The sequence below is a fragment of the Solanum verrucosum genome, unplaced genomic scaffold (genome assembly GCF_900185275.1).
Source record: "Solanum verrucosum unplaced genomic scaffold, falcon-dt-bn FXZP01000009.1, whole genome shotgun sequence".
In the NCBI taxonomy this organism is placed as follows: domain Eukaryota; kingdom Viridiplantae; phylum Streptophyta; class Magnoliopsida; order Solanales; family Solanaceae; genus Solanum; species Solanum verrucosum.
The window spans coordinates 1,463,361-1,491,141 of NW_026020231.1; the positions used below are offsets into that span (position 1 = coordinate 1,463,361).

General features: G+C 34.7%; 4 protein-coding genes and 1 long non-coding RNA gene across 6 annotated transcripts; 3 read left to right on the forward strand and 2 right to left on the reverse strand.

Annotated features, from left to right (window-relative positions):
• Positions 1-1,253: 1,253 nt before the first annotated feature.
• On the reverse strand, positions 1,254-3,472 carry LOC125832370 (probable F-box protein At1g65740). Its single transcript, XM_049511514.1, has 2 exons — positions 2,018-3,472; positions 1,254-1,383 (listed from the first exon to the last, which is right to left on the reverse strand). The coding sequence occupies exon 1, from the start codon at positions 3,394-3,396 to the stop codon at positions 2,176-2,178; it is 1,221 nt and encodes a 406-aa protein (XP_049367471.1). The 5' UTR covers positions 3,397-3,472; the 3' UTR covers positions 1,254-1,383; positions 2,018-2,175.
• A 7,313-nt stretch (positions 3,473-10,785) lies between these two features.
• Positions 10,786-16,259, forward strand: LOC125832259 (plant intracellular Ras-group-related LRR protein 7). Of its 2 annotated transcripts, none has more exons than XM_049511404.1 (10): positions 10,786-11,131; positions 11,918-11,987; positions 12,140-12,186; positions 13,216-13,324; positions 13,424-13,509; positions 14,108-14,198; positions 14,480-14,565; positions 15,090-15,176; positions 15,257-15,389; positions 16,030-16,259. In XM_049511404.1, the coding sequence occupies exons 1-9, from the start codon at positions 11,039-11,041 to the stop codon at positions 15,365-15,367; spliced, it is 780 nt and encodes a 259-aa protein (XP_049367361.1). In that variant the 5' UTR covers positions 10,786-11,038; the 3' UTR covers positions 15,368-15,389; positions 16,030-16,259. The 2 variants fall into 2 exon arrangements, with proteins under 2 accessions (XP_049367361.1, XP_049367362.1); XM_049511405.1 differs by having other exon boundaries at positions 10,820-11,131; positions 16,078-16,259.
• A 1,305-nt stretch (positions 16,260-17,564) lies between these two features.
• LOC125832291 (uncharacterized) lies at positions 17,565-20,699 on the forward strand. Its single transcript, XM_049511431.1, has 3 exons — positions 17,565-17,715; positions 18,838-18,982; positions 19,241-20,699. Exons 2-3 carry the CDS (start codon positions 18,844-18,846, stop codon positions 20,680-20,682), a joined length of 1,581 nt encoding a protein of 526 aa, XP_049367388.1. The 5' UTR covers positions 17,565-17,715; positions 18,838-18,843; the 3' UTR covers positions 20,683-20,699.
• On the reverse strand, positions 19,414-25,741 carry LOC125832293 (uncharacterized). The gene is made up of 2 exons (XR_007443222.1): positions 25,466-25,741; positions 19,414-19,537 (listed from the first exon to the last, which is right to left on the reverse strand). It is a non-coding gene; the product is annotated as an uncharacterized LOC125832293 (long non-coding RNA).
• LOC125832292 (uncharacterized) lies at positions 23,413-27,046 on the forward strand. The gene is made up of 3 exons (XM_049511432.1): positions 23,413-23,637; positions 24,767-24,911; positions 25,169-27,046. Exons 2-3 carry the CDS (start codon positions 24,773-24,775, stop codon positions 26,593-26,595), a joined length of 1,566 nt encoding a protein of 521 aa, XP_049367389.1. The 5' UTR covers positions 23,413-23,637; positions 24,767-24,772; the 3' UTR covers positions 26,596-27,046.
• Positions 27,047-27,781: the final 735 nt, after the last annotated feature.

The window sequence follows — 27,781 nt, forward strand, 5'->3', positions numbered from 1 at the left end:
TATTGTTATTTTTGGGAGTAGCAGACTATGTTATACCCATAAAATTACGTTATGCATTATCAACAATCATAGAGACCTCTAATACCACCAAAATAGCGTTGAGATACCATATAAGGAATAAGCCAAACATAATATGGGGATTGAAAAATTATACTTACTTGGATATGAAAAAGTGTTCCATCAAAAGCTAAAGAGAAAAACAAACTTGAAAATCGTTTGGCCAATTACTCATATTTTGATCTTCCTTTGGAGATCTTCAATTCATGCAAACATGGAAAAACTTATCATTTCTGTAAGTCAGTAAACATTCAAAAATAAAGTGTATAGAAGCATTTAGTGAAAACTTTGCCACTAACACTTTTACAATAGAAAAAGATATACCAATAACTTACAAAGCTGTTCTATGCTCTTTGTAGTAACCAATCAACGCACACTTGATAAGAGCTGTTGAAGCAGCAGCTCTCTGTAATGCCTTCAACTTATTAGCTTTCATATGAGATTTCTATTCCTTTAAGATCCGAATTTTCAAAAATTTCTTGCTAGATAATTTCCAGTTTGATTTGTTGTCTCTCTTCCTCCGAATGAGAAATCAGTGATAACAGTCTTTTGCTGGGATACTTGGAACATGAAAGGTGCAAGTTGATGGGAATAAAAAGTGACTTCAAAGATAAAAATGGAAATCAAGCAAGGTATGCTACATATTATTGTTGTAAAACGACAACTATATATTGTTGTTGTACAACATAAGAAAAGTGAAATCAAACGGTTACCTCTAAACAGGAATTGCATAGGCTCACCTTAGTCATATGTGCTGGATGTTCTGCCACCTCGAACAACTCAGCGCCCCACTATACACCCTCCTCCAAAGACACGGGTTGCCTCTTTCAATGAATATCTATTTGGCACGGGTTGTCTCTTGAGATTGAGAAACAGAAGAGGCTTAGAGCAAAGATTGAAATCGTAACAGCTGAGAAGATGGGAGCAGTGAGCAGCCTCTGGAACTCTTTTACCATGGAAATATAGAGTTCTTGCGTTCAAGAAAAATCATACTGAGAGTCAGTTATTGCCCTTATTTGAATTGTTGATTAAGCGTCTTTTTACACTGAAGCTTCTTTTAAATTGTGACAGACAAGTAGGTAGATGGTGTGGCAAGAATGGGAATTGCAGTTGACTGCAAAAAAAAGGACAAGAATATAGAAGAAGAGAGATGAGAAAACAAAGCCAAGACATAACAACTTCCGTCTGAATATGCTCTACAGACTTCTCCTATAGTTATAACAATTTGTATTTTCAGGCACTAAGCACGCCCACACTCCACCTGAATCCCACAAATAATATTCTCTCTGCAAAGTCACTCACTGAGTTCACAACAGGTCTCATCAACTTTTCTCAGTTTCTCTTGGCGAAGAAATTGAGATTCAAGGATTTACTTTAAGCTACAGCTAGATATGCTGGGGAAGGAATACATGAAAGTTCTTACAAGGTCGAAGCTGTTGGAATACATGAAAGTTCTTACAAGGTCGAAGCTGTTGAAACATCGGTCACTGGGATGGGTTGGATAAGTTCAAAGGATATATAATAAAATATATATATCAAGAAGAGGATTCAGAGGGGATACATTCAAAGGAAGCATCACTAGACAGTCTCTTCAATCATCACACACATCTACGTCATATATTTTGGTCTTTCTGAGCGAAACTCACTATATTAGGACTTGAAGCAGTTGAAGGATTTGTTTCAAAACACTTAAAAATTAAAGCATAGTAAGAGAAAGCATCGTATACTCTCTTTCTTTTCTATAGACAGGTAGAGGATGGTAACACTACCTACTTCTTTCAGTTTTATATAAAATTCTAACTTTCAGTTTTATATAAATTGTATGATGGTGACTACATCTCAATATCAGGTCGGGTAACTTCTTTCTCTTCAGTTCATTACAGGAAGGAAAAGAAGAAGAAGAAAGAAAAGTTCATCTATCTAGTTGAGGATCATTAGATCTTGAACAATTTCCCGTAGCGGAAGTATAATAACGAATTGGATTATATTTTGTCCAATTATATGAAAATAAGAAAGGTACATCAACCAGTTTTGATAGTAAATGACAGTAATTATTTAAATTAAAAGCTTAAAAAGTAACCTAACAAACAGAATAAATAAAGGATGAGTATGTATGACTCAATACGGAGTTGGTGTTACCCAAGTTGGAGGACAAAAACGACTAAGGGAAACACTGTTGTAGTGCGGCTGGATGCTGCCATCTGCTAAGTTGAACACCCCCATGTCCAAGCCTCCTCCTTCTTCATAGGAGAGGTATGTTTCATAAAAATCTTCTGTAAAATAAATATGATTGGGCTTGATTCCTGGACATCGAGAAGCTTGGACTGAAAGAGAAGCATTAGCACCTAGAAAAAAAGCTGCGTCCCCTAATTCCCTGGTTTCTGTCATTTTGACAGCAGCTAAATCAACCTGGAAAACTCGAAAATTTGTTGTCCCATATGTTATATCCTCACAAACCATATCTTCTCTTATTTCTTCTTCTTCTTGGATGATTTGTATGATTGGGATGATCGTTAATGGAACCCTGTCGCAATCATCTTGGACTAACCTAAGTTGAACACCATATCGCGCAATTACAAATAATGATCCTAGTGATTCTAGGATGTATAAGTGCTCTGGCATATCTTGAGGTTCCGTTGGTATCTGAGCTAGGATATGACATTTAGTGAGTTCAGGGCCAACAACATCAGCAACATCACAAACTAATAGACAGCCTGAATAATCCACGGAATAAATTTGGTCATTAAAAAATATCATATCAGTAAAAGAACAGTACTTGATTCCTTCACATTTAACTCTAGTCCATCTATTATCTCCAGGTCTCCAGAAACTGAGGAACCTCTGGTTTCCGTCAATGACCATGAGAAGGTAGTCGGATGTGTGAGAAGGACTAGCTGATAAAATTGCCTTACCAATAAAGCAAGTCCGTGGGTCAATCTCATGATTGAGGTAGTCTACTGTTGTATTTTGATGGGGTAATTCAATCTGAACATCAGAGAAGGGATGTAGCAGACTAATTTCACCCTCTTCTCCTACCGTGATAAGCCAACCCATAGACTCCAAACATCGTTTTCTGCTAGCTTTGGGGATCCTCTTGTTCAAAATCATGCCATTATAGAGGCTGAAGAATTTCCGAACCTCATTATCCTCTTCCACCGCTAGCATCAACCAAGGAGCTCTAGACAAGTCATTGTTAAAATTGTTCTTGGTGGCCACAGAGTGCCAGGATTTGCAGACACAGCCAAAATTCAGGTAGTCTTCAATCAGATTCAAACATCTACCTATCGAAACCAACAGATCACGTGGAATTTCCGACCAATCAGGCATCTTTTGCGCCATCGACAAATCTATCTCAACCCGTTCCGATCCCAGCCGCCTTATATAATAACCTAACGAGAAATCCCTAGATTTGGTGAACCGATATCTAATATCAATTTGTAGGCATGTTATTCAAGTTTGTAAATTTTGTCCTTAATTTTTATAGAAGTCTTATTATCATTTTGTCTTTAATTTTTATAAAAATCATATATTAATTACATGATATTTTTTAAAAACCATATAATTATATATGATATTTTTAGTATTATATAATTCTTACGGTTGAATGATATTTTTATAAATTTACTAGTATAATTTTATTTTTTCTTAATGATAACAACGAACACTTCAAATAAAATAATTTAAAAGGTTTTTCTTAATGATAACAACGAACACTTCATCATTTTCATTGACTTGAACAATGAAATTGACTTTACTCACATGCATATTACCAATATTATGACTCCGAATTTTAATTTCTGTGTTTGGAGGATTCAGAAAATTCCTAGATGAAGCAAGCACCCAAACAACTCCATTGATTTTCTGCTACTACCTCTCCCATGTCACAAAAACCCAACCTAACAAATGTCTCCTCGCCAAGGGATAGCTTTAGTTTTTCCCTTGCTTGGATGATGTCTAGTTGAGCACATCTTATGGAACCTTTATCTGCACAGGAACATTAAACTCTTCTCTCTCCAATATTCTCGGCCTGATCAGCAAGTAGTTCCATTTTAACAATGGTACATAATGCAGCAAAAACAGTGCGAAGAATATCTCAGAGCTAACAAAATAATTTGTTGTTACCTGAAGCATAAGCATCCACAGCTATTGATTCACGAGAAAGTTTCAAAACTGGAACTAGTTGACAATTGGGTTCATGCCTAATTGGTTGCTTAGATGAAACCTCATATAGATCCTCTTCGATCACCAAAAGGCCTTTTTTGCACCATAATTATCTGCAAGGAGCTAAAAAATAATGAGATACATAAACGTAAAGGAATAACTTCAAAGATAAAAGGCAGATAAGGTATATGCCTTCAAGTTCTTCGTGTTCTCCCACTAAATCAAACACAGAAAATCTGTAAAGACAAGCATTTCAATCCATAGCTACCACAATTTCACAAGAACATTTTAAATCAAGTATAACTGCATTGTCTAGCTAAAAAGAAATATAATTATAACATAAACACCGCATCGACTTTCAATATAAGAAAAACCAACACATTGTTGTTAATACAGTGACAACTCACAACTATGTCGAGAAAATGACAATTGAGATTAATCATGGCCTCTGAAACGACGTCGGATAACTTGGAAGAGCCAATACTGAGCTCATGTGTACGCTTAGCAGCTTCTACAGTGAACTGATTTGCAGGAGTTAATATCTCAGATGGTTACTCAACTATGCATTTTTCTCTCAGAAAGTCACTCAACTTTTAATTTTAACTCAAAAGTCACTCAATTATACACTTTTCTCTCGGAAAGTCACTCAACTTTGAATTTTAACTCAAAAGTGACTCAACTATCCACTCTTCTCTCAGAAAGTCACTCAACCTATTAAATTGCTATTTTAATTAAAATTTGCTGATATTAATTATTTATAAAACAAATCAAAATTTTAAAAAATAAAAAATATCATTTAAACCACTTAGTGATCCACCCACTTGACCCGATCCATTAAAAATATAATATGACCCATTTTTTTTTGCCCTTGCTCCTAAATTATTCCCCTCTTTATGACTCTTTCTCCTCTGCTCCTCTTCATATTTTTCACTTCTCCATTGTTGCTGCCTCTTCTTCCCCTTTTAGCTAGGTTTAATTTGAGTATCTCGACTTCAAGCTCTATATTATGCAGTAATCCCAATGGATTCTCCCCTTCCTCTATTTTGATTTAGGCATTTTCTATTATAGTCCAAAATTCAACTTTTGAAGATGGAGTATGCTACTAAATCAAGGAGAACAACTGTATTGAGATCGGAAATTTTCCTTCATACCAACATGCATATCTTTCTGCTCATCACAACAGAGCTCATGTCATTGCTCTTGGTGCTTTTCTATGGTCTTGCTCACTCAATTTATTCAATTCCAAGGCCACGAAATATTTTGATGTTTATGCCAATTTTACAAGCATTGAGCTATTGATCCAATGGGAATTTACCAATAGAGTTTCAAAGGCAAATTGAAATTGAGAAATAATACGGAAAAAAAAACTCATGCATCAAATTCCTTCAAATTCCTTTAATTTCCTACATAATATTGAGCTTGAAATTGAGATGCCTAAATTAAAACCTAACAAAAAGAGCTAGGCCTAAGTCATATGCGATCCCTTAAAATTGTCCGCATATTTCACTTAGACACTTCAATTTATGCTTGTACCTATTGAACACTTAAATCTTAACAAATTTATACCTATTTGACACAAAATAATAATCAATAAAAAGAAAAATATGTGTGCATCTCAATCGCTTATACATAACAAATGGACCACATAAATGATGACACATGGCAATTGAATTAATTTATTAAATAACTCTATTTAGAAATAATTAAAAAGCAATTTTAAGAAAACAACAAATTATTTTTGAAATTAACTCACTCCACCCCACCCCACGCACCTTTCTTCTTCTTCTTCTTCTTCTTCTCCGTCGTAACTTATTTTCCTGTCCATTAATTTACGTCGTCCTCCAGTAAACCATCACATCCAAGCTGCTTCTTCTTCTTCTCCGTTCCCTTTTCAGGCTTCTGCGCCTCCATCCCTTTCTTAATTCTTCTTCATCGAATTTAATCACTTTTATCGGCGCCGATAATATATCATTATTGTCCATCTAAGCTAACCCTTCATTTACATTTCATTCTAATAGCATTAAAACCTTCCACCCATTGTCTTCATCTTCTTTCCACTAGTAATCATTTATCACAATACAAAAAATAATAATGGATTTTTACGAAAAAATAGTCAATTGCTTCACTGAAATATTATAAATAATAGAGTTTTGCGTAAATAATTGAGATTTTAATTAAATTATCATAGAAAAAGAAGAAAGAAAAAACACGAGAAGAATTGAAGAGGGTGAGAGAGATGATGAACAGTTGCATCTTGAACAAGATTTTTTTTTGTTTATTAATTATTATTATTATATTATCTATTAATTTAAGTGTACAAGTGGAAAAGGAAAAGAAAAAATGTTAATTTTAATGTTTGTACGCGCTTAAAGAGTGTGGAATACACTCTTTTTGCCATGTCATCATTTTGTGTCCAATAGAAATCATTTTTGAACATATAAAGTGTTCAATAGGTACAAACATAAATTGAGGTGTCTAAGTGAAATATGCGGACAACTTTAAGGGCCGCAAATGACTTAAGCCAAAAAAGCTAACTAAAAGAGGAAGAAAAAACATCCATGGGAACCAGAAAAAACGCACAGGAGGAGGAGAAAGAGTCATAAAATGGGTCAATATTATATTTTTAGCGGGTCGGGTCAAGTGGAGCAGGTCATTAAATAGTTATTTTTTATCTTTTAAAATTTGGTTTCTCAATTAAAAATTTATATCGGCAAATCTTAATTAAAATATCAATTTAATAGGTTGAGTGACTTTCTGAGAGAAAAGTGGATAGTTGAGTGACTTTTGAGTTAAAATTCAAAGTTGAGCGACTTTCTGAGAGAAAAGTGCACAGTTGAGTAACTTTTGAGTTAAAATTGAAAGTTGAGTGACTTTCTGAGAGAAGAGTGCATAGTTGAGTGACCATCTGAGATATTAACTCCACTTTGCAGCTTTGTCTGCGAAGTTTTTTGCCTTCAGCCACAATTCCATTAAAAGCTACTTCGAAGCGAATCTTATAGAGGATTACTTATTTTGATTTTGCTGGTGCTATATTTATCAGATTCAGGTAGCCAAATAATACGGAATGATAAACTGGAGTGAAGTCTACACTATTAACTGTGGAAGCGTGTAACGACATACAGCTACGAGCTGCAAATTGTAGCCATATCTTACAAGTAATTTAATTCACTTCTGGTCCTACACGTTTAACAGAATGGAAATAACAACCATAGAAACAAGTATTTAGAGTAGATATTTCCAAAGTAGAGAAATTGTATTCATATTCCCTCAACCGGAGAAAGTATATTCGAAAACAGTAGAAAACAAAAATAGTAGGATTCGAAAATAGTAGAACATCTGAAAACAGTAGAATTCGAAAATAGTAGAACATTCTTTAGAATAATAGAAACTAAAACACTAAAACAAGCAGAATTAAAAGCAGTGAAAATTGTTATGTTATTCTTCATATTTTTCATCAACATATTCTTTTAACAACTTCTTTTTCTTCCAAACAATTTTTTTATTAGTGATTCACTCATCTATGGACAGCCAGATCTATACAGTAGCAAAATAGGAGTGACAGGTGCCGCAGTCGAACTTATCTGTTTTATGATTTCATCCTAGCAAAACCCCTAAGACTATCACGGTTATGTGCGGTGCTACAATATGATAAGTGATGAGTGTAGGTGGAAAGGCAGGAGGTGGAGGAGGTGAGGGTGGAGGTGAGTCAGTGAATTTTTTTTTATTAGTGATTTTCTTAACTTTCGTGGACAACCAGATCTACGGCCGTAGCAAATTTGGAGTAGCATATGTCGTACGCGAACTTATTTGTTTTATGCATGTGATTGTTATCGAATACTATGGATCTCATCCTAGCAAAACCCCTAAGACCACCACGGTTATGTACGGGTGCTACAACATGATGAGCGATAAGTGTAGTTGGAGAGGCTGAAAGTGGAAGGGGTGAGGATGGGGCTCAAGTAAATTAGTGGCTTAAAGCCAAAAACAAATTGGAGACCTAACTTTTTTTTTTTTTTTTTAAATTCAAAGTTATTTCTTCTCTTTAATATTTAAATATTTTTTAATCGTGTGGTCTTAAAAACATGTCATGTGGAAGTTAGATTTAAAAATTGACAAAAAATAAAGAAACATTGTATAATGTTTCGAAACAAACTAAAAGAAGGACATAATACAATTTATTTATTTGTTAAAAAATACCTATAATAATTCTATTATTACTAAAAAATGGAGCATTCAAATTTGGTGGCCTAAGACGAATGCCTCATTTATAAAGACATTGAGCCTCCCCTGAGGAGGGGCAGCATTAGCTCGAGGAGGACAATTACCTCTTTTGGCCATTGTTTAGTGTGTGTTCAGGGAATAAAGTTTTGTACAATAATCATATTTATAGAAATTTATTCTACCTCTGATGGTTGACACCTGATAACTGATTCTACCTCTGATGGTGACAAATGGCAGGGGAGGATAGGGGTACATTAGACGTGATATTGGGGTACATGGATGGCACGGAAGGATAAGGGTACATTAGACGTGATATTATTGTTGTTTTGGGGAATTGATTTGTTATTGCTACGGATGATAGGGGGTATAAGTATATGGGTACAATAAATGTGATATTATTGTTATTTGGGGAATTGACCGATTCATTAGACGTGATATTATTATTATTTTGGGGAATTGTCCAGTCCATTAGACGTGATATTGTTGTTATTTTGAGGAATCGTCAAAATTGACATAGAGGATAGGGGGTCCATTGAAGTCATACATCAAGAACTCCCTAAACAAGTGAGTATCAAAATCAACAGAAGTCCCACATCGGGAACTCCCTAAACAAGTGAGTATCAAAATCAACAGAAGTCCCACATCGGGAACTCTCTAAACAGGTGAGTATCAAAATCAACAAAAGTCCCACATCGTGGCACTCCCTAATAAAGTACCCAAGCTAAGGTGACTCGAACTCGACACCTACTTACCATTCCATCACAATGTTGATTGGTAAAATTGAGCTTATTACTTCAATATATAATATTTTATTGCATAACATCAAATACCTTATAGCACCCTTATTAAATATCATCACATTAAGAGCATATTTGACATTGTTGTTGGGAGTGTAGAAGAACTTATTTTGTTGTTTTTTTAAAAAAAAATAGGTCTTTGGCAAACCTGTAAATTAAATCTGCTTTTAAATGGAAGCAGAAGCAGTTTTTCTGCCGTTGGGAAGATGCTAAATTTTTTTGTTTCTTAAAAAAAGTAGAAGCAAAAAATTATTTTTTTCAAGACTAAATATATCTCTTATTAATTAATTAACATATCTCATATGTTTGGTTAAGTTCCATTTAATAATTTTAATTTTTATATAATAAATTTTATATTTTATTTTATGTTTATGTATTATTATTTTATTTATTATTTACGTATTATTTTGCAGAATCAAAAAAAGAAGAAGAAGGTAACAACAATATATTTGTAAGATTAGAAAAAAAAAAGAAAAAAAAATAACAATTAGATTTCAACCCTTCAAAAAATTGAATAATATTGATTGACAATTTGAATATGAACATTTTAATTTAATAAAAATAAAATTTTAATTTGATTTTTTATAAGATGTTTAAACTAGTTTCTCTCTATAAATAATATTAATATTAAAAGTACATTGATACTTGCCCTTAATCGTAATTTGATTCTTAAAAGCACTTTTTTAAAAAAGATTAGCCAAACACAATTTGCTTATAAAAAACACTTTTCAAATGAATTAGCCAAACACAATTTTTTTTTCGAACGTACTTTTCTAAGAAAGCCATTTTAGAAAAGTGCTTCTGAAAAATAGACAATTTTAGCAGTAATGTCAAACAGACTCTAAGAGTTGATAATTCAATATACTACCTTTGTAACTATGTTGTCTCAATATTACCTTGTATGCTGAAAGTTACGCCACTTACTATCTAGATCGCAATATATGTTGAATAATTTTTAGAAATATCAAGTGTGAATTGATAAAATAATAATAATTAGAAATATGTAAATATATATTACATATCGTAAATTAAAAATACACCTAACTTTTACTAGGATTACAATGACGTACTCATGTGAAAATATCTATTGAACATGTGAAATTTCAAAAGAATTAAGTTGACTATCAAAAGAATTAAGTTGACTACTATTTAGGGTGAAGTGCATGATATGTTGCCTGCAACTATATCATGGAAAGTTTATTAGTTTTAATATTTATTACTTAATTTTATCGGTCATTCTTTTGAGATTTCACTCTATAAAACTTATTTTTTCTGTGAATTACGATATTATGCCTCCCTTCCTATTTTAATTTTTTTTATAATCATTCTTTGAATCTATTTAAAATAAATACAAATTAATTATGATTTGATTAATTTGTCCTTCTTTATATTATAACAATATAACAACTCATTTATCTTTATAGTTATTATTAATTAAAAAGACGCATAAGAAAATGTGTAAATTATGGCCTAGAAAAGGCAAAATAAAAATTGAGGAATATTTATATCACCAAAGTGTGTGACGACCGAAAAAAAATCGAAATAGAATCGAGACCCCACTTCATATCAAACGCGCTTTTCCGTCAAAAAGGCGTCGGGATTTCTCTTTCTCTCTGAGTTCCACGGTCGTCGACGTCAACGCCTTTGGTGTCCCTTCGGGGATATCCAAACGACAGAAAAGGTCTCCGACGCTTTTTCTTCTCTAAACAGATTGGAGACCTTATTCATCTTATTTATCAACCCCAACTTCTTCGATAACTCCGAGAAGTTAGAGAAAAATCCATCATTTTTAATCATCGATAATGGGGTGCCGCAGTAGCAAGTCCGCTGATGCTGGCACAATTTCGCGATGGCGGTCCACTGGAATCGTTGCTTTACGCGACTCCAAATTGAAGGCATTTCCCTTTATTCTTCGTGTTTCTGCAATATCTTAATCTGACATCTAAATATTTTTAATTGCAATCTCACAATTATGTCTGACCTTTCGTTTCACTAATTCTGATTTTCATTGTATTCTCATGTTTATTTGATTAGCATTCCAAAAATGTTCTCTTAAATATCATTTTCTATTTAGATCAAATTCATTGAACTATTCAAAATTTAAACTATGAAGTGATGAGTTTTCTATAAGACTAATTTTTAAGTAACTGTTAGTCATACATGCTTTCGAGCACAAAGGTAGAATCCCACTTGTGGGATTATACTGGATGTGTTCTTGTTGTTTGTTGTACATGACACTAATACTTAAGTCTTTTAACTTCTTAACTCTTTTATCTGGTCAAATACCATGACATAAATGAACATTGCTATGCATGGTAGAGCTTGACACGGAGCTTGGACTCTATAGGCAGGAGTTTGTAGTTTATACACCAAGAGATGCTTTAAGTTAACCAGGATAGCGAAAGATAATCAAGCGTCTTTATAGAGGAGACTTTCCCATGCAAATCTTTTTGTTGTTTCTTTTCTGATTTACGAGGAGGTTAAAGTGAACAAATGCAGATTGTGGGAAGTAGAGGCGGGATAGTAATCATTGTCAGAGGAGTTACTTTTTGCTTGTTTGTTTGTTTTGATGGATGATACTTACTATGATGAAATGCTAAAACAGTTGAATAAGGCAACATATTTAGTCCATTGAAAAGGCCACATATTTGTGATTTCCTGACTAGCCTTTTTTTGAACAGACATTTCCTGATGAAGTTTTTGACCTGGAAAGATCTGTACGTACCCTCGACTTAACACACAATAAAATGGGTATTGTTCTCCAGCTTCTTGAGCTCCTAATTTGTCTTCTTATCACTTCAGAGTATAAAGACAAATTCTATTAGAAGATTATTTTTGTATACTTATTTTCTTAAAAAAGGTTGTTTTCATGGAAGCTAATTCTCACTCTTCTGCTGTGACAGTTGAAATTCCTATGGAGATCAACAAATTAACCAACTTACAACGTCTTGTAAGTATTGCATCCTACACTTCCTCTTCTTTTTTCTGATGTCTGTTAATGTATTAGGGCCTCATTAATTAGAAAAAATCTATTCTATTTGGAAAGAAAACTATACTGCTATTGGCGTCAGATCACATTATAAATGCTAGCTGTCGAGAAGGTATCAAACTCATATACTCGCAGCCAAAATGCATATAAAGCTAATGAAAATGATTTAGGGAGAAGAAATGGGGCAGACAGTTATCGTGTTATTTGTTGTTGTTTATAGGAAAAAATTTACTAGGGTAGAAAAAGTTTCTACAGAAGGCAATGTCAATAGAAATAGAAGAAAAACAATTCTTCATTCTGTCATAAAGACTTTGATAAGTGGGATACCATTAATACTCATGTTGAGCAAATACAATGGAAAAATGATCCTCCCTGAAAAGAAAACAACTTAATATGAGCTCTTGTAAAGGGCACAGAGAAGAAGAGAGCAATATACCTGAAAATGTAATTGTAGGAACTGGAATAGGCAACATTAATACTATATAGTTATCTGTTTTTATTCTTGATTGGGACCTAAGGAGGGTAGATTAAACTTTAAATGTAGCAAGATAATAAAAAAATGTTTGTTGAAGGGGAAGAAAACTCTTGGTGATTTCTGATTACTTGATTAGCCACTCCAAAATCTTGCACCATAAATTTTGAAATATAAAGCATAGAAAATAGCTGTTATAGCCGAGGGAGAACCACGCCCTAAAAGCTAACTATTAGGTTGGGAGAACCCGAGGCTATAAATACCCCACATCAGCACTTTGTAGTACCGATGTAGGACTTTGCAATGGACCATAATAATAACTCTTCTACTTGTCCTGTTACTTTTCTTGTTGAATAATTCTTTGTAGGTTTTCTAAGGACTTTTATCAGAGAATTTTTCTTGTTCATTACTCACAATGATATCATTAGTTTTTACTGTATTAATGGTGAACATATTTCTTAAGTTTATAATCTAATGCTAAGAGCAAAAAACTTGTATCTCTAATTATATGTATTCAGATTTTAGCTGATAACATTATTGAGCGCCTTCCCATGAATCTGGGATTACTCCAGTCTTTGAAAGTGGCAACATTTGATGGGAATCGAATCAGAAATTTGCCTGATGAATGTAAGTCTATATATGTTAGATCACTCATGTTAAGTGGATTCCTTTTTTCTTTTATGAGCCAGGCTCTCTGTTCTAACTACAAAAACTTCATGTATTCAGTGGGGCAGTTGGTGAAACTTGAGCGTCTGTCTGTCTCAGCAAATCTGTTGACCAGCTTGCCTGACACAATCGGGAGCTTGCGGAGTGTGAGTGATTGATTAAACTCTATATGTTACTTGCTTTCTCTGTTCTATTTAATGTGCCTATAAAGATTTTACTCCTACATAGTTTTATTGTTCGTTAAAATATTTTTACCTTAAAGGTGTTTAGCTAACAAAAGAATTATTTTAGTTTTGATCTTTCCAATGCCGTTGACTGGAGAATTATTCTGTAATAGGAAAGAAACCCCAATCAATTTATCAAGTTGTGCTATTAAGCCACCTTATTGTGACATTTATTTAGTTGTCACACCTCTTGCTTCATGTTTTAATTTGTTTCCTGTTATCTTTTTTGTCATCACTGTTAAACAGATAAAATACTGTATAGACTTGCATTATAAGTTATTATTCAAATTCTTGTTGTTGTGTTTTGGGGGTTCTGAATCAAGTTCAATGGTTCTGTTGATTGTGGAACTGTTTTACACTTGCACATGCTATTATAAAAAGATTATCAGCTACTTGTGAGTTCTAGTATTCACGGTGATGCTGTTGAAGGAAGCTAGTACTCTTAGACAGGCATCTTAGCAGTTCCTTATCACTGATAAGTTTTGAGCAGACGAATTGATAATATCTTTTGGCAATGCAGTTGGTTTTGTTGAATGTTTCAAACAACAAGTTAAAGGTTCTTCCTGAATCAATTGGAAGTTGCTGCTCATTGGAAGAACTGCAAGCAAATGGTACCTTCATTCTTAGCTCATGATTCCTGTGATTCTTTCTGTTTCTCCTTTTCCTTTGGTCTCCTGGGTGTCATAGCTTTGTATGCGTATCAAATTGAACATTAGCAACTCTTACCTGTGAGATGACTAGTCTTTGTGGAATACATTTTTGAGTTGATATACAGTATCATTTTTCTACTTTTCTCTGATCCACTGTTGGTACTTTTACTGACTTCAATGCCTTTATTGAAGTGATGAGCTTTGTTTCTCCTAAGGCTCATGATTGGAAGTTTCTGTTACAGATAACTCCATTGAAGAGCTTCCTGGTTCAGTTTGCAATCTCATTCAGCTAAAATCACTCTGTTTGAACAATAATAATCTCAATCAGGTAATTTCCAAACTTCCCTCGCTGTCTCTTTCTGTCTGTCTGTCTCTCTCTCTCTCATTCACACACACACACAGAGTCATGTATATATGTAAAGGCATGCTCAGCATTAGTAGATCTAAAGTTGTACGGTCTGTCTCACATAATGTAACAAAAAGCAATATTTACTTTGTTAAACTGATATTTTCTTCCAACACTCTCACTCACGCCCCCGCGCACACACACACTCACTCTCTCTATCTCTCTCTCTCACACACACACACAAGGCTATTCAACAGACTTGTGTATAAATATGTTATATAACTCTTCATCAACCATAAAACATGCACAAAAAGGCGTTTCCTTAAATTAAACATCCTCATGTCTTGAACTTGATATGAAATAGTCATTGTGTCAAATATAGATATTTGCAAAGTGTAGTTTCTTGTCTTTAATGTGCTATTCCTGGAGTTCACCCTTCTCCTAGCTTATCTGTTTATTTTACAGACATATTTTAGCTATTGATTTGTTGGTTCTCATTTTTACAGATGCCTTCAAATTTATTAAGAGAATGCAAGGGCTTGCAGAACATAGCCCTACATGGCAATCCCATCACTATGGACCAATTTCAACAAGTAAGTCACTATTGTGCTCACCTCTGTGCATCTTGAAAAAGTAACTTATGCGGATCTCTGACTGACCTTTTTCCATTCAGATGGAAGGATTCCAAGAATTTGAAACCAGGCGTAAAATGAAGTTCGACAAACAAATTGATTCAAATGTGATAATTAGTTCTAAAGGGCTTGATGAGGGTGTTGATCTGTGACACCAATACTGCTGTAATTTTTGTAAGCCTTTCCACCCTGTCTGATTAATCTTGTTTTTATATCCTTACTTCCTATTTTGGGGTTTTTAAAAAACGAAACTTCTCCCATAATACACGTTTATGCAATAACCGCATTTCACAAAAAGAGGTGGCATCAGCTTGTAATTTCTGTAATATCTAAATGCGCCTACTTCATTGTTGTTGGCATTGCTTGATATGCATGTTGGCGTTGATCTTGCCTCCCTACCAATTACCATATTGCCTCTGCTATCATATATGCCTCAATCAATGTTTGTATGACAGTTTTAGGCTTATGCTCATGTCTCTGGTTGATATGCATGTTGGCATTGATAAGCTTCCCTACCATATCGCTCCTACTATCATTTACGCCCCAACCAATGCTTGTATAACAGTATAGACTTACATGGCTGCCAGTGAAGGTATCCATTGTGGAAAGCATGCTCAATCTAAAAAAAAGGTGCACGATAATTGTTATAGACAGTGTCCTTCGCAACAGATTCTGTTGTCTGGCAAGTTTCTGAGTCTGATAGATATATCTACCAGTTCATTTGATTGCCAAAATTAGTTTCAACAGAGTACGATGAAATGCCAGATTAGGTGATGCATTTTGATTAACTGCTGGTCAATTTTGTTTGTTGCAGTTGGGGTGGAAATGTAAGGCATTGAAATTGTTTGACTTCAATGAACAGTTATAGCTGCTGACTGCGAAGAATTTGCTCAGGCCTTTCTACAGTTCTTCATGGAATTGTTAACTTCGACAACTGGGCAATGCATCTATGATGTGTTGGAATAATTGTACATGGTCTGTATATCAAGTGTTCCAATCACTTGTTTCTTTTTCTTTTTGTAAAAGCTATGTATATATTTACTTAAAACTGGTTATATGTGCAACCTTTTGTAACATAAAATTATCAGTCCTTATAACATGCACATAAATATCTACAGAACTCCATTGTTATTTTCAGAAATGCGATTTAAGCTTTTCCAGACTGTACATTGTCTCAATCAACTCATAACACATGTAAATTGCATTTTCACATATGCATTTTACATAGTCTTTTGAAGTTCTAAAATAAATTACACTATCGAAATTCAAAGCTTTTCTAGCTAAACTTGCACATTTTGAGAAAAAAAATGAAAAATAAAAAAATTGCAGAATTATTTGCATTAAATGAACCCCAAATTTTGCACATTTAACCTATCATTAATATTTTCCAAGCTTTTGATTAAGATGTAAATATGGCCAAACTCAAAAGAAATACTACGTCTTGGATTTAATACAATCCTCAATGAAAATCAAATTTTGCCTTCTATTCGTTCACTAGACAAAATGTGAAGAAAGCAAAAGCATAGGAGTGGATTTATGATTTTATTATGCTTCTTAAATGTCATATTCGTGTCTAAAGTCTTCATGTTAAGTAGTAAAGTAAAAACAATAAGATAAAGAGAACAAAAGGGAAAATGGTCTGAAAAATACTTCAACTTTGGTTGAAATTGCTGTTACGATACCAAATTTTGAAAATGACCTTTTACCCCCGTACTATTTAATAGTGTATTTTAAAGGTATATATATGCCTACGTGGACATCATAAATATTGCATCATTTTAAATAGTAATGTGTCCACGTGGGCACATATATACCTTTAAAATACACTATTAAATAGTGCAGGGGTAAAATGTCATCGATAAAGTTTGGCATCATAACAACAATTTCGACCAAAGTTGAAATATTTTTCAGACCTTTTTCCCGAAGAAAAACCATCTTTAGTAGTAGTAAAGATAATAAGACGGAGAAAAAAAGAAAAGAATAAAAGACATACTTTACGTATTAAAAATGTGAACGTGGCAAAATTTCAAACGAGAAAGGATAAAGATATTATAATAACTTGAATGATATTTTACCAGATCTTTTTCCACTCGAAGAGAGTAATAAATACTTACTACTAAAGGAACCATAAAAATAATAAATGGAGCACGTGATATTCCTATATATACCACGTGAATGACCAATTACTTTCTAAATTAATTTAGGCTAACAAATCACATTGGGATCCGTGCCTATTATTATTATTTCACTATCCCAAACTACATTTGGCGCAACTTTTTTTGGACCTCCCCGCGTTACTAATTTCTGACCCGCCCGATAACAGAATAGGGCTTCTAGCTTCACCTTTTTACCTTCAACAATTTTTCCCCAATTGCATTCCATCTTCTGCTTCCCCTCAAATCGACATCGATTTCTCATCTGAAAGTTCAAATCAATCTCCGATTTGTCTAATTCGTTCTCTCCTCTTTCTATTGATACATCTTTCGGCTCTATCCGATAGGTAAATCGAATTTCGATCTTAGGGTTTAGATGTCTTCTGTATGTTCTAGATCTGTTCGATTCATCGCTTTTTTTGTGAAATTCATCGGTGATTATATCTTTATTTTGTTTTTGTTTCTTTGATTTCTCTGTTTTTTGTGACAGAAATTGTGGATTTTGGGATTTCTTGTTTGATCCGTTTCCTTTCGCCTTCAATTTGATTTCTTTGAACCAATTTTGGGTTGAATTTGATTATTTTATTTTTGATTGAAGAGTTGAATCTGATTTGGGGGATCTAGGGTTAGGGTTTTGGTAAAAAGTGCTATTCATAATTTTTTTCCCCTCAATTTTCCAAGAAAATAAAATAATTTTACCCGAATTTTGTATTCCCGTCCTTGAGTTGTTCAAGGTGAAAAATCCGCTACTCTAATTAGCCTCCTTTGTGGTTTTACATGTTGTTGCACTTGTCAATGTAGTGTTGTCTGTATTTGTTGTGGCATTAGCTGCCTATCAAAGACAGGTTGAACATAGTCCGTCCTCCTATGAATTAATATTATCGGATGGATATATGGATTGAGCTGGCTAATCACTTGATAACCCATTAATGAATGAATGAGAGATTCGACTACTGCTATCATTAAGCTCAGTTGTCATTTTCTCGACATAGTATATCTAAATGCATTTACTAACAACATTGTGTTGGTTTTTCTTTTATTGAGAGTTGATATGGTGTTTATGTTATACTATGTTTCTTTTTAGCTAGACAATGTAGTTATACTTGATTTAAACTGTTCTTCTGAGATTGTATAGCTATGGATTGAAATTCTTGTCTTTACAGGTTTTCTGTGTTTGATTTAGTGGGATTTAATCTAAGTTGCGCGGACTCTTCACTTTCGATGCCGCACCCGTGTCGGATTCTCCAAAAATACACTACTTTTAGCGAATCCGACACGCATCCCTTGACATTTTTGAAGAGTCCGAGCAACATAGATTTTAATCCAATTATGTGATTACGAAATTATATGCAGTGCTACATAATATTCTTATAACAGGAAGAATTTGAAGGCATTTTCCTCCTCTGCTTTTCATCTTTGACTTCTTCCCTTTTATGTTTAAGCATCTCATGTTTTTTAGTTCCTTGCAGCTAATTATGGTGCAAAAAAGGCCTTTTGGTGAAGAGGATCTGTATGAGGTTTCATCTAAGCAACCAAGGCATGAACCCAGTTGTCAGCTAGTTTCAGTTTTGGAACTTTCTCGTAAATCAGTAGATGTGGATGCTTATGCTTCAGGTAACAAGAAATTATTTTATTAGCTCTGAGATATTTTTCGCACTGTTTTTGCTTCTTTATGTACCATTGTTAAAAATGCTTCAAGTCATTGGTGGAGTGCAGTAGGCTATAAGACCTGCCAAGTATTTTTAACTTTGGAGTGGTTTCCTTGACACCTTACTTTACGGGCTTGCTCTTGTAGGAGTAGATTTTGGATCTTAAATGAATATTTGTGCTCCATACTCTGATTGACTGTCAGTTATCTATGGATTTTTGTAGGTGGTGATGAGGACAAATCTTTGAGAATCATCCCTGATGCAAACAAGAAATTTGATAGCCTCATTGTGGCTGAAGTTCTTCTTTCTTCTGGGAAGGAAACTGAGATGGGCATTCATGGATCTGCTTCAAACTCTTCCTGGCCCACCAGTAGCACCAGTGAGGAAGACAACAGGCCTGAGGCTCCTTTTCACTTATCGACATCTCCTGAATATTACTATTTTGATCATCCGTTCAGGGCTGCTGCTCATCACAGGGAGATATATTCTTCTCTTTTGAGTAATGCTCAAAAGATGGTCCCTATTGGACCAGATTTCCAGGCAGAGCTACCAGAATGGACACCATATAGTAATAAGGATAAGCCATGCATAGAGGGTATACATGAAACTCTGAGTCCTCCATCTCAAGCCGATGAAAATAAACTTACTGGAAGGACTATTATTCCAATGCCTAAATTGGAGCTACTTGCAGATCAGGTTGAGAATATTGGAGAGAAGAGAGTTGAATGTTCCTGTAAAGATATAGGTTCCATGAGATGTGTTCAGCTAGACATCATCAAAGCAAGGGAAAAACTAAAGCTAGCCCTTGGCGAGGAGACATTTGTTAGGTTGGGTTTTTGTGACACAGGAGAGGTAGTGGCAGAAAAATGGAGTGAAGAGGAAGAGGAACTATTTCATGAGGTTGTATTGTCCAATCATGCATCGCTAGGCAATAATTTCTGGAACCATCTTGCAATTGAGTTTCCTTCACGGAGGAGGGAAGAACTTGTCAGCTATTATTTTAATGTCTTTATTTTGCGAAAACGTGCTGAGCAGAACAGATTTGATCCACTGAACATAGACAGTGATAATGATGAGTGGCATGACGCAGTTGATGATGCTGATGAGGTAGCTAAAATGACGGATGAAGATGAGGATTCTGTGGTTGAATCTCCAGCATATCATAATGATTTCAGCTGCAATGTGATCCATGAGGAGCATGATAGACGAACATATGATGAGGATGTGGGTGAAGCAATATGGGGAGATTATAAGCCTGTAAATTTTGGTAGCCGGAAGGTCTTCACGGATGTGCATGAATCATGTCCTGGTAAGTTTGATAACAACAGCATTTATAAACTTGGTACGCAGCCTCAAGACCAAGGACTATCAAATAAAGTGATTGAGCAAGAAGTGCAAGGTGGCTCCTGTACCACTGATGCAGCTGGGGTTAATTCAGAATCATCACTAAGGAAGACCAACAGTGATAAACATTGGGCAAGCGATATTGCTGGTATGGGCAGTTGCACCAAGCATGATAGTCTGTTGGAGTCATGTAATGGCAAAGAATGGGATGGTGGGTACTTGAGCTGTGCCAGAAATGAAGTTGATTTGGTACCAACCCACACTATGATTGAAGAAGTCTTTGGTGACGGAGCTTGGATATACAAGAGCCGAGATGGTTAAGGGTTAAGCTATAGTCTAACTCTAGTTTCTCTTTCAACAAAAAGAAAAAAAATGTGGTTCGATTCTTTTATTCAGGGATTTAGCTAAGTTTTGACACATTCACATTCATGCTGTAGATGCTGGGCTATGTGATGGAATCAATCTGGTAATGTTTCATGTACATGTTCCAGTTTTCCTTGTATATTCATAATGGTGGGAGTTTTTTTTTTTTTAACCCCAAATGTAAGATATGGCATTACAAAGGTGTTACATGAGCTGATGGATGCTAGACTTTTGGAGCTGTACAGTAGCGCCATTATTTTGTTGACTTAAAACCAGATTCCTAGGTAGCTTTCGACTGACAGTAGGTTCTTAGAATAATATTTGTAATGTTAAGCTATATGGTCAATTGAGCCATAATTCAAAAAAGGAGGATTTAGATCTTTTTAAATTATTGAAGTTTAGTTCTGCACAGAATATTCCTTGCACACCATCCTCTTTCTATACTTCTGTTCTCACTTCTTTGTGAGGACGTTGATTTGCCGACTACCTGCTATCTTTTACTACATATGTATTGAGTAACTTTGTTTACCATATCTTATATAATTCTTAAAAGTATATTGAATTTTGCCTTCTATTCATTGACTAGACAAAAAGTGAGGAGAAGAAAATCGTATAGGTGAAGTTTCGATTATTAGAGATTCTTTTTATTCTGTTATATGCCTTTTAAATGTCACATTTGTGTCGGTCTCAATTTTAATAGTAAAAAGTAGTCTTTTCATTCATTTTTACTTGTGCAGTGTTGCCTTGACACACTTCTTAATAGGGGTATGCATAAATTTCAATTTTATATATTATCGATTTTGATTTTTCAATATGCTAAATTAATGATCAAACCAATAACAGGTCTTTTATCAGTTTTGATTTATTGATTTTTGGTTCTTAACTGTTTGATTTTTTATTTATAAATAAGAAAATGCTGATAAAATTAATTTATGGCTTCTCCAATAATTTGATGCAACAAGACAATAGTATAATTTGGGAAAATGGTCAAAAATACCCCTCAAGTTTGGTTTATTGTTTGACTTTACCCTTGCCGTTAAAATGAAGTTAATTTTACCCCTCCCGTTACTAATTTCACCATATTTACCCTTCATTTGACGGAAAGCCCAAAATTAACCCAAATTACTTGAATTTTTTTTAAAAAAAACCATTCCCTATTTTTAACCCAATGCCCCGACCCCTCTAGAGGATAACCCGATTAACCTGTATAACCCCTCAGCTTCCTCCTCAATGCAGCCATGGGTGCAACCAGAGAATGCCAACATATATCCATCTCGTATCTTAGATGCAATGCTACAAATGGCCCTCTCCCCTAAAGCATTCGTACCAATTTTTCTCCCAAAGCCTCAATATCTGGAGTGAATTTCAATGCCTGAAAATTCACACGATATCTGAGTTTTTGAAGCTCAAGAGGAATCCCATTGTTTGCTAGCCTAGTATCTGTTCAGTTGAAATGTATTACTTGATGCTTGCTAAAGAGAGGCAGAATCTGCATTAGTAATCCGAATGTGTTAATACATATCGGTAAAAAGGCAAATAAATGAGTCAGACATTTGGAGACAAATCCTAACTCGTAATCAACAACTAAATGTTATAGAAAGACAATAATCAAAGAAGATTTGTTCACTTCGATATCTTAACAACCATAAGTACAAATTCTGATGGAGAAAAGGGGTTATCTTTTCTTCAACTCATCGTTCTTCGACTTAGCTTCTGATGGAGAAAAGGAAATTATCTTTTCAAAGAGAGAATGGGTAAAAGGGAATGGGTAACAGGGCATTGGGTTATACGGGTCCTCTAAAGGGATCGGGGCATTGGGTTAAAAATAGGGAGTGGTTTTTTTAAAAAAAAAACGGATAATTTGGGTCAATTTTGGACTTTTCGTCAAATGAGGGGTAAATATGGTAAAATTAGTAACGGGAGGGGTAAAATTAACTTCATTTTAACGGCAAGGATAAAGTCAAACAGTAAACCAAAGTTGAGGGATATTTTTGATCCTTTTCTCATATAACTTTACATAATGCTCATAAAATAAATCATAAGTAACTAACTTGAAATGAAATATACAAGTGCAACACAAATAAAAGAACTAGGACAATAATATAAATGTAAGGTTAAAGGGCAAATGAAATAAACACAAATAAAAGAACTAGGACAATAACGCAAATGAAAGGTTAAAGGATAAATGTAATGACCAGTAATGTACTGATATTAATATTTGATATTTTTAAAAAAGGGTAAAGGAATAAATTACTACACTAAATGGGTTATCAATTTTACACTTTATCCAATATTAAGAAAATTAAAAACCGAACTGTTAATCTGATAATTTTTTTGTAAAATCATTAAAGATTCATTAACACAATAACAATAAAGCAATAGCATTTTTTTCTTTTGTTCGATTATTAATCGGTTCAATTTTTGCACATCCTTACCTCTTAAGGGACAATAAATTAGAAACTAAATTATAATACATTAATTATTAATTTCTAAATTGAAACGTGATAAAATTTTACACGAGTAAGGATAAGTAATCATCTTTCACCATATCCTTTTCCAATAAAATAAGCATAATTTTTTTTTATTCGAGCACGTGATATTCAATATATATCACCACGTGAATGACTATATAATTTCTAAACCAATTAGGCTAACAAATTACATTTGGCGCAGCTTTTTTTTGGACTTCCCCGCGTTACTAATTTCGGACCCGCCCGATAACAGATTTCCGCAACCCACTAGGGCTCTACCTTCACCTTTTTATCTTCAACGACTTTCCCCCAATTCTATTCCATCTTCTTCTTCCCCACAAATTGACCTCGATTTCTCATCTGAAACTTCAAATCAATCTCCGGTTTATCTAATTCGTTCCCTCCTCTTTCTTTTGATACCTCTTTCGGCTATATCCGTTAGGTAAATCCAATTTCGATTTTAGGGTTTAGATCTCTTCTGTATCTTCTAGATCTGTTCGATTCATCGCTTGTTTTGTGAAATTCACCGGTTGTTATATCTTTATTTTGTTTTTCCTTCCTTGGTTTCTCTTTTTTTTTGTGAAAGAAAAACTGGGTTGATCTTTCGATATAATTAGTTTATGGATTTGGGGTTTCTTGTTTAATTCGTTTTCTTTCGCCTTCAATTTGATTTCTTTGAACCAATTTTGAGTTGAATTTGATTATTCTATTTTTGATTGAAGAGTTGAATCTGATTTGGGGATCTAGGGTTAGGGTTTTCAATAAAATTTGCAATTTATATTTTTTACCCCTCAATTTTCCAAAAAGATAAAATTATTTTACCCGAATTTGTATCCCCGTCCTCGAATTGTTCAAATTGAATAATTCGCTACCCCAATTTTGACGAAGACAAATAACAGAGTCCCGTTCAAGGTACCCTAATTTGTCAATTTTGTTGTTACATGTAATTAGTCAAACTTATGGGTCTCTTTTTCAGTTTTCTGTTCTTTAGGGCTATAATAATAAAACTAATTTCAGTGGCATCACTGTTTTATCTCCTGCCACGTATCACTAATTAGGAACTAGAACCTTAATTAGCCTCCTTTGGCAGGTTTATATGCTGTTAATATAGTCTTGTATTGTATTTATATGTTGTGATGAGATGGCCAGACGTGTATGGTAATATTTCAATTTTCATGTAAGGGATTGTCGTGTTGTTCCGAGTCAATATCATTTAGTGCATATGATTGTTCATAGTCGAATAGGGGCGCATCTGGCTGCTATGCTTGACATGCTATCATGAAGCTCAGTTGTGAGTGTATCTTAATGCATGTATGGACAACATTGTGTTGGTTTTTCTGTTTATTGAGAGTTGATGTGATGTGATGTTTATGTTAATGTATTTCTTTTCAGCTAGACAATACAGTTATACTTGATTTAAAAATATTCTTCTGAGATTTTAGAGCTGTGGGTTGAAATGCTGTCTTTACCCTTTTTCTGTGTTTGATTCAGTGGGATTCCTCCTGTGCCTTTTATCTTTGAACTTATTTCCTTTTATGTTTAAGTATCTCATATTTTTAAGTTCCTTGCAGCTAATTATGGTGCAAAAAAGACCTTACGGTGAAGAGGATATGTATGAGGTTTCATCTAAGCAACCAAGGCATGAACCCAGTTGTCAGCTAGTTTCAGTTTTGGAACTTTCTCGTGAATCAGTTGTTGTGGATGCTTATGCTTCAGGTAACAACAAATTATTTTGTTAGCTCTGAGATATTCTTCGCACTGTTTTTGCTGCTTTATATATCATTGTTAAAAATGCTTCAAGTCATTGGTGGAGTGCAGTATGCTGTAAGACCTGCCAAGTATTTTTAACTTTGGAGTGGTTTCCTTGACACCTTACTTTATGGGCTTGCTCTTGTAAGAGTAGATTTTGGATCTTAAATGAATATTTTTGCTCCATACTCTGATCGACTGTCTGTTATCTATGGATTTTGTAGATGGTGATGAGGACAACTCTTCGAAAATCTTCCCTGATGCAAACAAGAAATTTGATAGTCACGTTGTGGCTGAAGTTCTTTTTTCTTCTGAGAAGGAAACTGAGATGGGCATTCATGGATCTGCTTCAAACTCTTCCTGGCCCACCAGTAGCACCAGTGAGGAAGACATCAGGCCTGAGGCTCCTTTTCACAGATTGACGTCTACTGAATATTACTATTTTGATCATCCGTTCAGGGCTGCTGCTCATCACAGGGAGATATATTCTTCTCTTTTGAGTAATCCTCAAAAGATGGTACCCATTGGACCAGATTTCCAGGCAGAGCTACCAGAATGGACACCATATAGTAATAAGGATAAACCATGCATAGAAGGTATACATGAAACTGTGAGTCCTCCATCTCAAGCCAATGAAAACAAACTTGCTGGAAGGACTATCATTCCAATGCCTAAAATGGAGCTACTTGCAGATCAGGTCGAGATTATTGGAGAGAGACGAGTTGAATGTTCATGTGAAGATAAAGGTTCCATAAGATGTGTTCAACTAGACGTCATCGAAGCAAGGGAAAAACTAAAGCTAGCCCTTGGCGAGGAGACATTTGTTAGGTTGGGTTTTTGTGACATGGGAGAGGTAGTTGCAGAAAAATGGAGTGAAGAGGAAGAGGAACTATTTCATGAGGTTGTATTGTCCAATCCTGCCTCGTTAGGCAATAACTTTTGGAACCATCTTGCTATTGAGTTTCCTTCACGGCGTAGGGAAGAACTTGTCAGCTATTATTTTAATGTCTTTATTTTGCGAAAACGTGCTGAGCAGAACAGATTTGATCCACTGAACATAGACAGTGATAATGATGAGTGGCATGACACAGTTGATGATGCTGATGAGGCAGCTAAAATGACAGATGAAGATGAGGACTCTGTGGTTGAATCTCCAGCATATCATAATGGTCTCAGCTACAATATGATCCATGAGGAGCACGATAGACGAACTTATGATGAGGATGTGCGTGAAGCAATATGGGAAGATTATAAGCCTGTAAATTTTGGTAGCAGTAAGGTCTTCACTGATGTGCAGGAATCATGTCCTAGTAAGTTTTTTGATAGTAACAACAGTTGTAAAGTTGGCATGCAGCCTCAAGACCAAGGACCGTCAAGTAAAGTGGTTGAGTCCTGTACCACTGATGCAGCTGGGGTTACTTCAGAATCATCACTAGGGAAGACCAACAATGATAATCATTGGGCAAGCGATATTGCTGGTATAGGCAGTGGCACCAAGCATGATAGTCTGTTGGAGTTGTGTAATGGCAAAGAATGGGATGGTGGGTACTTGAGCAGTGCCAGAAATGAAATTGGTTTGGTTCCAACATCCACTATGATTGAAGAAGTCTTTGGTGATGGAGCCTGGATATACAAGAGCCGAGATGGTTAGAGGTTAAACTTTAGTCTAACTCTAGTTTGTCTTTCAACAAAAAGAAAAAAAAAAAGGGGGATGTGATTCTTTTATTCAGGGGTTTAGCTAAGTTTTGACACATTTACGTTCATGCCGCAGAAGCTGGGATGTGTGGTGGAATCAATCTGGTAATGTTTCATGTGCACGTTCCAGTTTTCCTTGTATATTCATAATAGTGGGAGTATTTTTTCTAACCCAGATGTAAGAAATGGCATTGCAAGGGTGTTACATAAGCTGATGGATGCTAAACTTTTGGAGCTGTACAGTAGCCATTATTTTGTTGTCTTAGCACCAGATTCCTAGGAAGCTTGACTGACGGTAGTTTCTTAAATAATATTTGTAAAGTTAAGCTATATGGTTAATTGATCCATATTTCAAAAAAGGAGGATGAAGATCCGTTTAAATTATTGAAGTTTAGTTCTGTACAGAATATCCTCTCTTTTTGTTTGTTGTTCCCCTTGTACATCATCCTCTTTCTATTTCTCAGCCTGCGAATCTCAATTGGTTATTACCATTGTTGAACATTGTTCACTATCCAATTTGTTATATGTATTTGTACCAGAAGTCTGACTGATTAGGCACAATGCCAGTTTTCCTTTTGGCCCGATACTTCAAGATACTTCCTTTTTCGGCGTATTATTCGACTTAGAAGGGCTGGCTGTATTGAGAGTGAAGTGTAAACTGTATGATTGGACTTAGAAGGAGGGTTGGTTGCATTGATAGTGAAGTGTTAACTCCTTGATTGACTTGATGGCATCAATCAATTCAAATCAAGTCATGTAAATAGGAAGCTCATGGCCTTAGCAGGTACTGGTTGTGCCCATCACTTCTTTGAGGACATTGGACTACTGGGTACCTGCTATCTTCTATCAACGTATGTATTAAGTAACTCTATTTACCATAGCTTATAAGCATATGAGAGAATCTCCCCTAATAACTTGTCTTTACTAGAATTTGCACCCTTCTATCCGATGTTTGCAGTTTGCACCAACTTCATCGATCACTTAGGCTACATCCTTGTGTGCGAGTAAACAGATAAGTAGTAGAATCTTTTATTATGGGAATGTGAATTTACTCCATACTTTCTGAATTTTTAGTAATATATATATATACATATCATTTTATTAGAAGACAATAAAATGACACAATACACATCCCACCCATA